At 33.2% G+C, this 17,467-nt stretch overlaps 1 protein-coding gene across 2 annotated transcripts in view; it reads left to right on the top strand.

Moving 5' to 3' along the window:
• The window catches only part of RunxA (RUNX family transcription factor Runt related A), a 69,286-nt gene that overhangs the window by 24,119 nt on the left and 27,700 nt on the right, over window positions 1-17,467 (top strand). For both annotated transcript variants that reach the window (XM_076417225.1, XM_076417236.1), the window contains exon 2: window positions 16,430-16,543. In XM_076417225.1, coding sequence (XP_076273340.1) covers window positions 16,430-16,543 — 114 coding nt within the window. The remainder of the gene's footprint in view (window positions 1-16,429; window positions 16,544-17,467) is intronic.

Genomic DNA, 17,467 nt, shown 5'->3' on the forward strand with positions numbered 1-17,467 from the left:
AAATTGGTTTCAATACTTCAATGAATTTTTCCAAAGAAGTATTCTAGTATTTGTGTAACCGAGAAAGTGTTAGTCTTATCAAATAAATAATTTTATTTTGATTTAGCTATCATAAGCTGCACTATGAAATCGTAAAGAGAGTTTCATTTTGTGGGACAGGCTATATTAACTGATGTTCGAGACAAAATTTTATGACTTTTAGACTGACTATTAGTCAAAAATTACATTTTTAAAAAGCAAGTGATTTCAAAGAGTGTATCCTATATCTTCTCTTAGTTTATTATTATCACCACCTATATATGTTTGAAAAATTATAACAAAGCTATACCGCAAAAACCTACGACTAGTTTTAGGGTATACAAAGATATATAGGAAAATTATCTACGGAAGTTAAAATCAAATCAAAGGAAACCACTGAAACAAAAGTTTAGTGTTCGAAACATCAGATTACTGGCAATGCCAGTTTTCCAAATATTCCTTCATTGAAATTCTTCATCCAAGTCACAAAATAGTCAAGCTAGTATTATCTTAAGCTCATTTCTTTAATGAAATATATATATATGTATATATATAATTTTTAAGAAAATACGGTAGGAATACGTTGACGTTGAATCGTTACATAGTGACTCGAAGCAGCATTTAGTGTAGTTAAGTGGAGTTCGAGCAAAAGTATTGTAGCTGAAGCTCTAAGTCACAAAAAGTTGATTGAAACTGCATATAAACATTATTTTTCAATTATTTCAATTGGAGAACATTCAAGCTTTGAAAGCCCTAGTCACTGCTAAAGTCCCATTTCGAAGGTTAGTTAAAACAAACCGATGGACGAATGTACAGAAGATAGACAAAAATAATTTTGATACAACTATAAGTCGTTCAAACGAGATAATGACCACGTATATCTCTTGAGTCATTTATTTAGGAGTTCGGAGTTCGATCTGAGGTGCTGAAAAAAACGTCATCGAAATAGAGGTTTGATTTAATTTGGAACAGATAAAATCACTCAGTGTCGTTTTCTAACGCCCTTCAACAAGTAGCCTATTTTTTCTATAAAACAAAATAGTATTTTAAGTAAATTAAAAGTTTATTTTCGGTTTCAGACCCTTTCGCATTTCATAAGTTATTTATATTACAAATAAAATACAGCCAAACAAAATAATTAAAATAAAACATAAACTAAGCGATTTAAATTTACATGTCAACACTTCTACTTTTGATTTAGTCCTTCAATCCCTCTTAAAGATATTGAGGATTATAGAACATTTCAGCTCCTTTGGCAGCCTATTGAACATTTCTGATTCTGCAGACACCAAGTTTCTTTGTTAGCTTGATGTTTTCTTTTTCCGTTATTTCCTATAATTTGCGCTCGTTTCATTCTCGTAACTACTGGCCCTCAACACGATTTCTTATTTGATCCGTTCAAAATTTATATTTAACATTATATCATTGTATCAATTATCGTTAAGTGAGGAAATGGACATACAATTTGTAACGATCTTGAGGCATGTCGAATTTTACATCATAGAATAAGTCTACGAAATAGCCAGAAATATAATCCCAGATGTTGAACACGGGCGGGGTGCCAGCAGCGCCGACTAGCAAATGATAAGTAATATCTGGCAACCCCGAAACGTTTATCTGGGATATTATTGAAGGGTACTTTTTATAATTCAGTCACTGACCATCGTTCAATTCAGACATTCCACAATCGACTGCGCAAGCCTCGTCTTCAGTAAACATCGCTGGCATCCATATTATCTACTGTATTTCCCATATTTTTATTTGCCAATAAATAACGGTCACATAATGTAATCAAAACGGTTTGATTTCGTTTTCTTGCATTCACCGAGACACATAAACAACCCGAAACTGGTGACCTCGACGTTTGGACTCGTGAACGGACGGTTGGTGTAACATGGTGTGTTATAAGTGACCGTTATCTTTTTTTTGATATCAAATTTTCTATCATTTGATTTTTTTAATTTCTTTTCCGAATTTTATTTTTTCGACAATTTTTTGAAATTTTAGATCTTTCAACATCACTGTCACTATTTTCATTATCTAATCATCAGCATTTCGACTACCCATTTCTTTCGGCGCTAAGAATAAATCGTAATGTCCTCCTTCGCTCGCAGTCTCAGCCTTATTGGCAGACATTTTAATTTGAAAGGCTTTGGACTGCTTCAGTCGGATAACGTCATTATTTGTTTTCCCTCGAATACCGCAACATAGGTGGCACAGAATTAGTCAGAGAACAGCCCCAGAAGCTAAGTACCGATTGCAGTCACCGTGGATTCGTGTCTTCGCCGCGGTACCAGAATTGCCAATGTCTTATTATCGAAGAATATAAGCTACCACGTCATCGAACCATCGAATGACCCACAGCGTCGACTACGGGAACCCTGTTAAAAAATTAGTTTATTTTCAACGTCGTCCATAGACCAGATACAAGTGGTAGAGCAACGATGAAGCAACAGTATCTGTAGAACCGAGAGATATAGATATATCGAACCGATATCTATTTTATACACACATTTTATCATTGTATCAATTATCGTTAAGTGAGGAAATGGACATACAATTTGTAACGATCTCAGGGCATGTCAAATTTTACATCATAAATAATATCTGACAACCCCGAGACGTTTATCTGGGATATTATTGAAGGGTACTTTGGCTCATTCAGTCTCTGACCATCGTTCAGTTCAGACGCGCCACCGTCAACTGTCCAAGCCTCGTCTTCAGATAATACCGCTGCCATACCTATTATTCATTACCTATTCCATATTTTTGTTTGCAAATAAATAACAGTCACATAATGTAACCATAACTAACTTTCATTTTGTTTTAGCTCCATTCACCGAGCTACATAATATACCCTAAATATTTAGTAAGCTTTACTTATAGAAAAACGAAGAATTTTGCATAGTTTCCAAACTTAAGAGAATTTATTATCGGTATATTAACTCCTTAGCAAAATACTTCGTGATAAAAACTACAAGAGAATCATAATCAAAAATCAGCGATGAATCGTATCCATTTTTCGAACTATGCATAGTCGTGGCCAACGACCGGAACAATTTTAATCTAATAACTGGGGAAATTTTCGGTATGCATCGGTCGCAAACTGAATTTGCGCGTATAATGCGACGTAGCATAATGCCTGAAACATCGATCCGCAAAATGGACTTGAAACGCCCGGTTGCGATATCAGATCATATCAAAACTATCGTGCACCATCAGAAAATGTAATTATGCATCAATTCGGTTTCTGATTCGGCTTGCCGGCAACAGAGTGACAGTCGACGCTTTTAACGCGATAAATTTTTCTTTCTTTCGCTGTGAAAATGGTTAATTTCTCAGGGAGACGGTGAATGAGGAGGGGACACGTTATATATTATTATTAGAGAATATTTTTGGTTTTTTTCAACTGGTATGTATACATTTAAAGCAATGTTTCTCGAAGCCTAAGAAATTCGTTCCACATACATTGATTCAATAGTATATTGATTGTTTCTTCCCCATATATGGGAGTGGAGTTTTTATCAAGTCTTGTTACGATTCTTTTACTTTCCTTTATATTAGTTAAAATCCTATGGTATCGGTATAAGTAGCTGTTAGTATAGTGTCTGGATGCATACAGAATACTTCTCAGCAATTTGTTTTGAAATTCTTGTCACATGATAATACTTTTGGCAGAACATCAACATAACTGAAATACGTAGGTCAATATAGGATTTAGTATCTACATGCATAGAACCAACTTATTATGTACAAATAACTTGGTGGCGCAGATGGGACAGTCCTCCTACTGTTGCGATAGCCGCGGGTTCGAATTCTGTTGGGGCATGGTCGTAAATTTATGTTTGTGATTGTTTGAAATTTGTGAACGTTCTAGGCAAGAGTGTAAAATCCGACAAGGAAAATGATCCGTCACGCCGGTAACCAGGCTGGGTACGACAGGATGTCTTCTGGGATGATTTCTAAAGTTGTCACTCGCCAGTCGGTAGGCTTAATGCTGGGACCGTGGTTCTGAGCCCGCGTTAAACTTTAGGCCCAGTCCAGATAAATCCATAGTTGGTAAAAGGGGACTTTAAAATATTTATAAAAAAAACTTTTTTGTGACTTCGTTTCTTTTCTTTATAATATTTTTGTGTTCATCCCAAGGTATTTAGTGTTGTCACTGTAGAGAATAATAGTATTTATCATATTTATTGATACATGAACTTTTTTTGTAACAGGTCAATGGAAAAGTCCCTATCCTACCATAGTAAAACACATTTTTTGGCAAAATTAGTTTTTTTTTATTCAATATAATCCCCTTCAAGGATGATACACTGTTTATAGCGACCCTTCAACGTTTCGATACAATTCTGGCAGTACGATTTGTCCTTTGCTTCAAATTAGGCCTCAGTTTCGGTGACCACCTCTTTATCCGACGATCATTTCTTCCCAGCGAATTTTCTTTTGAGATTTGAGAACAGGAAAGAGTTGCTGGGGGCCAGATCTGGAGAATACGGTAGATGAGGAAGCAATTTGAAGCCGAATTCATAGAATTTTGCCATCGTTTTGTAATGCGGCCGTCTTTCGGCGATTTCGTTCTTCAAAAGGTCTAATAACGTTTTGTAATAGTCATTGTTGATGGTCCTTCCTTTTTCAAGGTAGTCAATGAAAATTATTCCATGAGCATCCCAAAATACAGACGCCGTAACCTTGCCTGCCAACTGTTGCGTTTTCCCATGCTTTGGAGCGGGCTCATCGTCTGCAGTCCACTCGGATGACTGTCGATTATACTTCGGAGTGTAATTACCAATGATGGTGCCATGTTTCATCCATTGTCACATATCGATGAAAAAACTCGGGTTTTTTACACTTGAACATCTTCAAACACTTCTCCGAATCATCAACTCGTCATTGTTTTTGGTCAAAAGTCAGCTCGCGCGGTCCCCACTTTGCACAGAGCTTTCTCATACCCAAATATTCGTGAATGATATGTTGTACACGTTCAGTTGATATTTAGAGTGTCTGTTATTTCATTCAATTTCAATTTACGGTCATTCAAAATCATTTTGTGGATTTTTTTAATGGTTTCGGGTAACAAACTCTTTTGGGCGTCCACTGCGTTCACCGGTTTCGGTGCTCATTTCACCACGTCTAAACTTAGCATACCAATCCTTGATGGTTGATTTTCCTGGGCAGTGTCCGGAAACTCGTCATCAAGCCAAGTTTTTGCTTCAACTGTATTATTTCCGTTCAAAAAACAATATTTCATCAACACGCGAAATTCCTTTTTATCCATTTTTTACAATAACAAAAGTTACTAATAATAAAATAATAAAGTTACTCAGTTACTCAAAATGAAAATATAATTAGCTATAAAGTGGATTTGCTTTTTATTGTAGCGATATTTTAATGGTAATTTATAATGGATATTAACATTCGTTTAGATATTAGTTTTATGTCATACGAGAGCTACATAATAAATAATTGTATTTAAGTGAATATACTTGAAAATGTACACTTGGCCTTCTGATTTCAGGCCATTTGTTGCTCCTTCAGGTTTAAGAATCTCTCACAATATACTTCTATAAATAATTCGCCATCATCTCCTAGAGTACAAAGATACTTATTTGTAGAATACCTTTTCGTAATTTTATCTCCATAAAGAGGAGTGCATTTTTACCTAGTTGGGTTTACGCCCTGCTGCGTATGAATTCGTACCACCTAAACATACCACTAAAAACTTAACTCAAGTTTTGTTCCATTCTTATTCGAAGTTATTGAAAAAGTATTGCTATTATTTTTCCATCGTTAATAATTTTTGATATCTTATATTATGACCTAACTTATTCATATCTCATTAACTAATGCTTCAGCGTCCATTCTATCGGTTGTTCTCATTGGTGAACTTTTTAATTAACGGGTGTGATTGTACAGCAGCAACATTGATTGTTTATTATGTAGGGTTAATTTACATCTGCTTTCAAATACCCCATAACACTTATTTGAATTTTTATTCTACTTTTTTTCCCTTCTTTATAATATTTTTGTGTTCATCCCTAAGTATACATTATTATATATAGAATAATGGTATTATTCATATTTATTTGTACATGAACTATCTGGTTGTAGATGAAATCAATATGGCAACTATTTACTCTCGATGTATTTTATTTTACATGATTAGCTAAACTTATTTATATTGTTAGTTACCTATTGTAATTTTCAGGTTATTTCTTTGCTGTTATTGGCTGATTGAAAATGTGATAGTTTTTTAAGTAATTTACATTTCGTACGTGTTTTAAACCCTTCACTTTTCACAACTCATGCTTAAAAATTGTGTGAAATCTAGGAAAATTTAATGTATATCCTTCAAAATGAATCCCCATTCTGCTAGTTTTGTCTTAATGGAAGAATATAATTGAACATACATCAAAATATATATTTCGATAAAAATAATGAAATATAGTCTGACGGACATCACCGCACACAAAATAAATAGTAGACAATAATTAAACAATTACGTTTTGAACTAATACGCACGAACCCTACGTTCCAAATATTAACTGAAAATCAAAACATGCAAGCGGTTTGAAAATGAACGCACAGATCCATTCCATGCAATTTAAACTGGATAAATATCAAGCCGAACATTAAGTGGTTGACTGCTAATCGATACCGTTTACGTTTTTCACTGTGTAACGAACTATCCTGATCGGCCGAAGCTGCGGATTATTCGCGGTATTTGTTTGGGTTTTTCCTTTGCCCGTTTTTTTATTTTATTTTTCCATCGGTTTGGTTACATTCCGTTCGTTTTCGTTTTAACATAACGGACGTTTTATTTGAGCCTGTGTTCTATCGGACATCGAATTGGATATTAGTTATTGTGATTAGTTACAACGATAATAAATAATATTTTGTTATTCTAAAAAGTACATTTACTTTTAAATAAGTAGCTATATGGGAAAGTATTAATACCTTTATGAATGTTCCATCGACAGACAAATTAATTTGCCTTTTTCTATCTTCTGTACTCTTAATAATGTAACTATGCATGTATTTTGATCAGCGATATATATATATATATATATATATATATATATTGACGAAATTAATTTGAACAACTAACCTAACTCCTAAATCGGTTATTTTGATATTTTTCTACATAAAGTAACAGTTTTCCATTTAGTATTATTGAGTTGTTTGGTATTTACATATGATCAAACTCTCAAAGGGCTCTCAGACAGCTTAGCAGTTGTTAAATTAATTATTTACAGAAAAGAATCCAAAAAACTGTTTTCCGTAACATTTTGTGGCCGTCGATGATAAATGAATCGAATGTCGATGAATCTACTACGGCAGTTTCAAGTCATAGGTTACCCTAGGAAATATTGCACACCAAAGTAGAATACTTTTTTGCAGATAATGCATTAGCCAGCTTTTGGTATGACGAGCAAGGTTTCCTAAGGACACGGAACAAAAGCAAAGTCATCCTCTTATATGATAACACTGCAATTTAAGCCTAATCAACAGACAAAGCGTCTTCTTCTTCAAAACGACTTCGTCTTTTGATTACTACATAATACCTTGGCTAGCATGTGGTTTTGAAATGCTTAAACATTTCTGAAATAGATCGATGCTAGGAATACTGCCATAACAAAATGTTTGTTTTGAAGATATAAATCGAATAAGAAAGTAATGATTAACAAGATTTGAGTTTAATTTAAGTTTTCTTCAGCAGTTGGGTTTTGACACAAATATAATAATGCAAAGGGAACCCGCGGCTATCGCTAGAGTAGGAGGACCGTCCTGTTGCCTTTACCTCTGCGCCAATAAGTCGGCTCAGAATTATTTTATACTACCTTTCACTACGTTCATTATATTATTTATTTATGTAATTTAATGCTTTTGTTTTTTGGCTTTTTGTTATTATTTTTTTTAATTTTGTAAATTCTAATATTTTTTATATTTTGTACCACATATTTTCAGTATGTACATTTACTCTTTAATATCTTCTATCGTGAATATATTATATTGTTGAATTCTTTTATTCCTTATATATATATGTTTATAGATATGGTCAATTCAAAATAGCAGTGACACAGGAAACGTCGCAATGTTGCCGCAGCTATTCTGAGTTTTAGTACATTATATTTACATAGGCACTTACATAAAACAAAATTTTAATATAAACAAATATTCTATTAAATATAATTTATTTTAACATTATAGTACATCAAATACATTTATTATCGAAGAATTTACAACTATAATTAATTTTACAGCCACAATAATTTATAGGTTAGAGTTGTTTTATTATTAATAAAAACAAACACATTATTAATGAAAAAGCTTAATATATATATACTAAGCTTTTTCCACATTAGTATCGGTAGGGTTCTAGGCGCGGTTTTGTATGTAGTGGTATCCCCCGAAGGCCTTATGCACTTAATTAATAATTGTATATCTGAGTAATGTACTTTACTTTCATTAGAGAGCATATTTATGTTTTACGCTTAGTTCTTGTTTCTTTCAATGCAATGTATCCTTGTAAAGTCAGTATGATATTACGATATTTCTCTTTGATCTGTCCTGTTAATACCTGTATACATCTTTCTTGATAAAACCACATTTAATCACTGCATTCTAATTAATGTATTTGCCATATCTGCAAAACAATTAGTGTTATTTCTCTACTTATACATGTCAGCCAAACGTTCATGTATATTCTGAAGAATAACACATATGCTCATAAAGTTTTCACACTATTATATAATTCCCTACAATTAAAGTATATTAGTTGTATACTGACCTTTAGTGGTTTCCTCTTTCATCTCCCTGCCTTGGTAATCGTCAGCGTTAAATCAAAGACCAATATTCGTAAAGTTTTATTCAATTACAGTCACTTTCAGAAATACTACTCAAGTTAATAACCAAGCTGTTTATTTTTAATCTATTAAAAACTTGCTCAATATTCTACCATTTGTCAATTTATTTTTCAATGTGTCTGATCGAGATCATACAAATCGAAGGTGTTATTTTCGACAATACCTCTTTCCATAAATCCAGTCTTTGCATAATGCATTGATGCATTATGTTTTGATTAACAAAACCTAATCGGTAGTTATTGTAACGTTTACCTTTTTCCGTGAACCTTTGTTGTCTTTATAGTATATTTATTATCATCTTGCCATGAGCAACCCAATGTATCATTCTGAAATATTCATGTCTCTTTTAAATATATAAATTAATATAATTCTTCCTTGATTTTGTTATATGCCTTTAAAAATTTTTTTTTTAAAGCAATCTCTGGAAGTTCCATTAAACCCCTTCGTAGGTTATCTTTACACCACTTAAACCCTATATTATACAACAATATATGAATGGATGTTCTAAATCTCTCATATAGGTATATATCTTTTGTATATTTGTGAATACTACCCAGACTAACAATTTTCTCTGAAACAATTGTATTAAATTATGCTTCGATTGAAAGAATTATTTACTGTGTTATAAAATTGTATATTTGATGTCTGAAACACCAAGATTGTGCTTGATTCGTCACTTCTTTCGCATAATCACAGTTTCTTTTTGGCGAATTTAAGGTTACATTATTTTTATTATTATATTTTTTGAGATATTTTAGTGACCGTGTCCGTACTAACGTACAGTGCAGCTGTAAAGCGCAAAAATATTTTCAATAAAAACTGCGGCGATTTAAAATTTATTAAAACAAAGCGTTAAAACAACGTCTGTCGGTTTATAACCCGTAATTATAATATTTTGAAGAATTTTCAGACGTTTGGCAAACGGACAACTTTTGCAGGCTAATCCCGTTACATGTTGGAACTTCTCTAATAGCATCTCTTTTTAAATAGAATAAAATAACAAGGATAATATTACCTGATTCTAAAACGAATCTACAACTTTAGACAGACATATATTGACACTCGTGTCACTGCTATTTTGAATTGACTATATAATCATATTAATCATATTCTAACGTATATACATTATATTCAAATACAGAATGTTTTCCGGTATAAAAACATCAAACTACTAATCTTTAAAAGAAAGCTGTTAAAATTTCATGATATTTTTCTCATACGCTACTACTTTTGCTATATTCTAAACAATGGATCAAAAATAATTTATTATTTACACTGCTTTGTGATTAGAATAATATCGTCCAAGTAAAGCATTGCCTTGGAAGGTGATAAAAGGACTCCGCTCCATTAGGAACAAAAGTAAAACGATAGTTTTCTGATTTTCATGGCTTCTGACAAACGTGGTCGTAGAAACGTCGATGATGCATTACGCAGTAGATGTCCAAATGAGTTGATAACACCAGAAAATATAAACGAAATCTACAAGATCCTTTGGAACGATCGAAAGGAGAGGTAGCGTGGGTTAGCTACATTTGTAAAGATATCAAAAGAACGTGTTGGTTTTATATTGCATGAGCATTTAACTATGAGAAAGCTCTGTTTATACTAAGTGCCGAGTTTGCTCACTGTTGCCCAAAAACAAAAATATGTTGATGATTCTGAGCAGTGCTTGTTGAGGTTTAAATGTAACAAACCGGAGTTTTTGCGTCGATGTATGATAATGGATGAGACATGTATCCATCACTTGTTCAAATTCTGTTGGCGAATGTTTATAAACTATCAATATCAATATGTTTGTGGTTGTTTATAACTGCTATTGCTCAGAAGGCAAGAGTATAAAATTTAATGAGGAAAATGATCCCAGTCCCGCTAATAATTAGGCCTTTAAGACCTAATCTCTTCTTGGATGATTTTTAAAGTTAATCACTCTATAGCTGGTAGGCCGTAATTCAGAAAACACCTTAAGGAGACTAAGACCACTCCGGATAAACCCTAGTTGGTAAAAGTGAGAATCCTTTAAAAAGTGCTTTCACTAATGATTATTTCTACCCTCAAACATATACGATATAAATCACAATATTAATACCATCAATATCGTCAGATATGACTATATTATAGTAAGATATGTATGATATAATAAATAATTCTTTTGGTTCAGAGCATCGGGCTGGTACATTACATTAAACCAATTTAATTTAAATCAAATTTAACATTTATGTATTCACTGTTTAAATATATTAATCCGAACTAACAATATATAACGTATTCACTAAAAACATACAAATGGGGCTCAACGTACTGTTGGCACCATTAACAGGCAAAAAAGTCAATTATCGTATTTCATTCAACCGCAGCCCTGGTCCATATATTGGTATGTTCTCTAATAAGCAAACGAGTTTAAAAATATAATGGGCGGTTTATTTATAATAAATTAATTACTTTTGTTTATCGGTTTAATAAATTCGATTCCGGCAAAATATGCCATTAAACAAATATAATTAGCTTTTAAAGCGGTTTTGCTTTTTATCATAGCGAGATTATATTGGTAATTTATAATGGACATTAACATTCGTTTAGATATTAGTTTTAACTTATACGAGGACTGTATAATAACTAGTTAAGTAAGTAAGTAACAAGTAAGTACTAGAGTGAATTATACTTAACAATATACTCTTGGCCTTCTGATTTCAATTCCTTATCAGGCTCCTTCATTCTTTAGGAGCTCTCACAATATACTTCTGTAGTGAATTCGCAATCCTCACAAAATACAAATGCCTTATTTGAATCTCATAATGTTACCTCTATAATGAAGACTGCATTTTTACATATACACAATTCAAAACTGTAATGACACGTGTGTCAATATGTGTCTGTCTAAAGTTGTAATTACGTTTTACAGTCAGACTATATCCTTCTCATTTTATTCCATTTAGGATAGAATGCTGTTAGATAAGTCCGATCATGTAAACGAAAGAGCCTGCAAAAGTAGTCCGTTTGTCAAACGTCTGCAAAATTCTTCAAAATATTATAACTACAGGTTATTAACGTTGTTGTAACGCTTTGTTTTAATAAATTGCAAATCGCCACGGTTTTTACTGAAAATATTTTCTTGCGCGTTGCAGCTGCACTGAATAGTAGTACGGACAGGGCCACTAAAATATCTCAAAAAATAAAAAACAATATAACCTTAAATTAACCAAAAAAGAAACAGTGTTTATGCGAAACAGATTAGTTTGTTGTTATCTCTATCAGAGATCAAATACAAGAAATGAAAAAAAACAGTAAGTAGTTTTTTCAATCGAAACATAATTTAATACAATTATTTCAAAGAAAATTGTCTGGAAAGTATGTTTAGGAAACCAAAACATATACAGCTATTTGAGGGATGTAGAACATCCCTTCATACATTGTTGGGTAATATAGGATTTAAATGGTGTAAAGATAATGCACGAAGGGATTTAATAAAATGAAATCAATGAAGAATTAATATATCAATTTATATATTTAAATGAGACCTAAATATTTTAGAATGGTACCTTGGATCGCTCATTGCAAGATGATAATAAATATAGTGTAAAGACAACAAAATGATGATGAAAAAAGGTAAACGTTGGAATAACTATCGATTAGGTTTTGTTAGTCATAACATTTATTAATAATTCATTGCAGACATATAGTTCTTCATGCTGGAAACAGAAATGTTTTTATTTCTGGTGTAGAATTAGTGCTTCCCTCTAAGTCCACGGATGACTACCATGGAGAAATGTACATAACTTGTTTTTGTAGTAGTTTGAAAATCAGCTTTTAAAAATTTAGAGGAACCATCAGTTATTGTTATGTACATGCTATATATAGTACACTATTTGGGAAACCCTAACAAGTGCATCCACAAAGGCTGCAATTAAGGAATGGCTTAAAGTACATAAAATAGGTTTCGAGGAAATCATTTTAAACAATGAACTATATCAATTTGTTACTCGGTAAATATATATGAAATTTTTAAATGCATTTTATCTAAATTACTTTTTTATAAATAAACCTGAGAGAAGATGCTTGGTAGATCAGACTACTGAACGTTATGGCTACAGAGTATTATGTCTTCCTTCCTATCACTGCATATTTAATCCAATTGAGTTGATATGGGGTAATGCAATGGACATTCAGGTCGAGAAGGATATTCAAACCAGAACTGTCTGGATATATGGAAAGAGACATTGTCGAAAATAACACCTTCGGTTTGCATGAGCTCGATCGGACTCGTTGAAGAAGAAATTGACAAATGGTAGAATCTTGAGCAAGTTTTTGATAGATTGGAAGTCATAACCTAGTGAATAAGCTTTGCCCCTTTTAGCAGTCATTCTAGATTTAATCAATATCATCACTTCAATTTAATAAATGTCGTACAATACTGAACATGTATAATGCCTCTCTGTTAGTTATCAAACCAATAAATTGATAATATCAAATTCAAGTAAGCTTTGGTTAATTTCTATATGGCTCGTCTAGATGATGCAGTAATTGCCTATTAGAATTTATTAAGATATTTGGTTTGTTATAGTACGTTTTGTGTTGGGAGGAATTAATGTGTTATATTTACTTATATAGTTTAGGCTTTTATGACTGCTTTATGAAAAACAAATTAGTGTCTTTGAGATGAATTTTGGTAACTAAAGTAAAAATACCATTGTCAGAAAAGCACAGGAGACAATAATATATTAACATATATATCAGACTCAAACTAGTATTAAAAATTAAGCTTCCGCCTTGGTTGGCACAGTGGTAAAGGCAACAGAACGGTTGTTTTATTGTTGCGATAATCGCGGGTTCGAATCCTGCCGTGGCATGATCGTAGGCTTATGTTTCTGATTGTTTAACAATGGCGGTTATCCTTAGGCATGAGTGCGAAATCCGACCAGTAAAATGATCCCAGTCACGCCATACACCAGGCTCGGTAAGACCAAATGTCTTCTGGGATGATTTCTAAGTTGGTCACTCGCCAGTCGGTAGGCTTAAAGCGGAAGACCGTGGTTCGGAGCCCATGTTAAATTGTATGTTTAGTCCAGATAAACCCTCGATGGTAAAAAGGAGACTTTAAGATACATAAAATATTAAGCTCAATTTTCCCCAATAGAATAGTTTATATATCATATAAGACACCAAAAAGTACAGTAAAAACAAATACAAAAGTAATATAACTCCTTAAATACTACAAAATCATACGAGTCATTAACTTAAAAATAATATTGAACATGGCTCTTGTCGATAACTATTTGTTTAATCTAATCTAACATCTAAATTAACATTAAAAGGAACACTGTATCGACTCTAGTAAGTTTAACAGATTAGTTGAAGATTATTTCCAAGTATCCGAATCCGTACTATCTCCAATCTTAAATTACTACCCTCTAATCGTCTACCTCTCCGTCCGCTCGGGAGTTTCAAGGTGTCCCCGATCGAGTGCCGCCGGAATGATTAATGGGGCATTCGTCAAAAATCCTCTTCTGATAGATTACAAGAGGGACTGCACGTTCAGCGGGGGGGATTATTAAAATTAGGGAAATGCTCGATCAGGATCAGCGAGACGATGGGGTTGAATTGGGATAATTATTTGTTTAGATCGGTGAAAGCTTATACCGAATGTGGGACTTGGGTGGGGGTAAGTTAGCGAAGAAAACGTATATATGTTATGTAAGTGCTGATTTTTCTTTCGAATGTATTTGCTGTGATCTATATGTTTCAATAACTTTAACAAATTTTGTTGTTGCTTAAAAAAAATAGAATTTCAGAATTTAAAATACATATAGTCTTTCCAATAAAATAGCCAACGCACGTCATCAAAAATAATAATGCAATGTTGCCGTACCTAATTTAAGTTTTCATTTATTTTGACTCTGATAGCAAAATACAAACGTGAATAAAATAATGAAACAAAAATAATGTTATAAAATATAATTTACTTTAACGCTATAGTGAATTTTTATTGAAGAACTTAAACTACAGTTCATTAAACAGTCACAATAATTTGGAGGTTAGAGTCGTATTTTTTTTTAAATATATTTTAAAGTCTCCTTTTACCAACTATGGGTTTATCTGGACTGGGCCTAAAGTTTAACGTGGGCTCCGAACCACGGTCCTCAGCATTAAGCCTACCGACTGGCGAGTGACCAAGTTTAGAAATCATCCCAGAAGACATCCGGTCTTACCCAGCCTGGTTACTGGCGTGACTTGGATCATTTTTCCTGTCGGATTTTACACACTTACCTAGAACATTCACAAATTGTAAACAATCACATAAATTTACGACCATGCCCCAGCAGGATTCGAACCCGCGGCTATCGCAACAGTAGGAGGGTCCCTCCCATCGCTTCTACCACTGCGCCACCAAGCCGGCCAGAGTCGTATTATTATATTTACATTGACATACGGCAACAGTGTCGACCAATACCAACACAAATCGAATTTTATAAACCGATGTGGTTACATGTTCGGACGCATCGTTCTGTCTTTTCTTAGCTAGAGTAATGCTAAGTAGTAAAATGAGAAAGAAAATACCTCCATTAAATATCTGGCAGTGAGGGCGTGGATTATATACTACTTCGTAAAGAAAACCTACTAGTTGCTGTTACTTAGTGTATATTATATTTTTTATCATTTAGAGAGATTGTAGAATTTACTTATCGTAAGCTGTTGTGAAATCTTCTCTTGTTTAATCCAGAGAAAGTGTATTTGTATAAACGTGAGATCATTGATTTGGGTATTTTGGGTAGAGTTGCGAAAGAATACTTTATCCAATCAAAAACATCAAGGTATAATAACAATTTTTGATGAAGCTCCCATTTCATTCCAAATGAAATGTAACAAATTATTTTTTTTTATTAAATAATGGCTATATTTTTAGCCGCATTTATACAGAAAAGTCAAACAATGAAATATGACTTGATTGGTATCATAAAAATTAAGAAAATATTTAATCCTTCCATATTGGTTATTATAATTTTAAAATTATAATTATAACTTAATATAATTTTAATTAAGTAATGCACTTTCGAACAGGCGTTCGGTAGTACTGTTAAAAAATAAACAGAAATTAATAACGAGACTTTATATTTGTAATATATTAATGAGTAATAATTGCAAGATATAAAAAATATCATCTAATTGCTAGAAGTTCTCTAACTTCAGAAAGTTTATCTCAATTAAATAATTGTACGCAAAAAACAAATTGTCCTAAAGGTCTCTATATATAAAATATGGAAAAGCCTAAAAGAAATTATCGTATTGAAAATAGTGTGACTAGTTACCATCCATCCTCATTCAAAGCACTACCCGCCAACATTATCGCGTGTGAACCAGCTCTATCAGTCAAAACCAACAAATTTACAAAACAAATATCCAATTCACCACATTACAATAATGTCCTTTTCGTGTCGGACTGAAATCTCATCATGCGCTCACTTTAAAAAATCTTTTTAATGAGTTTTGTACAGCCCCTTTCGACACAACCGAGGGGAAAATTATTTACAAGGATTTTTCTACCGTTACAGGAAAAAGCTTCACTCTGACGATAATGGTTTCGACAAGCCCTCCCCAAGTTGCTACATACAATAAGGCAATCAAGGTCACCGTGGATGGGCCAAGAGAACCGAGATCAAAAACAAGTGAGTATGGTCTTTTTCTTCCCTAATTTTCTTTTTATATTCAGTCATGATGATACACATTTTTTAACGCTAAAGATTTATGATAAAGATGTTATAATGTAAATACATTAAACAGCGTCGGGTTAATTACACCATTTAAAGATCAAGAACAGTTGAAACAATTTTAGTCATTAACAATTTTGATCATTTTGAGTGAAGCAACTTTCGTTATAGTGAAAAAATGAATATAAAGGAATTTCGCGTGTTAATAAAATATTGCGTTTTGAAGGGAAAAATACAGTTAAACAAAAACTTGGCTTGATGCCGAGTTTCAGGACACTGCCTCAAGAATTTGAACCATCAAGGACTGGCATGCTAAGTTTAGACGTGGTGAAATGAGCACCGAGAGACGGTGAACCCAGTGGATATCCAAAAGATGTTGTTACCGACGAAAACATTAAAAATATCGACAAAATGATATTGAATGACTGTAAGCTGCAACTGACTGAAATAGCAGACAGTCGAAAGATATCAACTAAACTTGTACATCACATCATTCACGAATATTTTGGTATGAGAAAGCTCTGTGCAAAACGGGTGCCGCGCGAGCTCACTTTTGACCAAGAACAACGATGAGTTGAGGATTGGAAGGAGCATTTGAAGATGATCAAGCGTAATAAAGTCGAGATTTTGCGTCGATATGTCACAATGGATGAAACATGGCTCCATCATTTCACTCCGAAGTCCAATCGACAGTCATCCGAGTCCACTGCACACGATGAACCCGCTCCATAACGTGGGAAAACGCAACAGTCGGCTGGCAAGGGTATGGCGTCTGTATTTTGGGATGCGCATAGAATAATTTTCATTGACTACCTTGAAAAAGGAAGGACCATCAACGGCGACTATTACATAGCGTTATTAGATCATTTGAAGTACTAGATC

This window comes from Rhynchophorus ferrugineus, unplaced genomic scaffold (genome assembly GCF_030347505.1).
Source record: "Rhynchophorus ferrugineus isolate W39M unplaced genomic scaffold, kcgeb_rfMv2 rfM1, whole genome shotgun sequence".
In the NCBI taxonomy this organism is placed as follows: Eukaryota; Metazoa; Arthropoda; class Insecta; order Coleoptera; family Curculionidae; genus Rhynchophorus; species Rhynchophorus ferrugineus.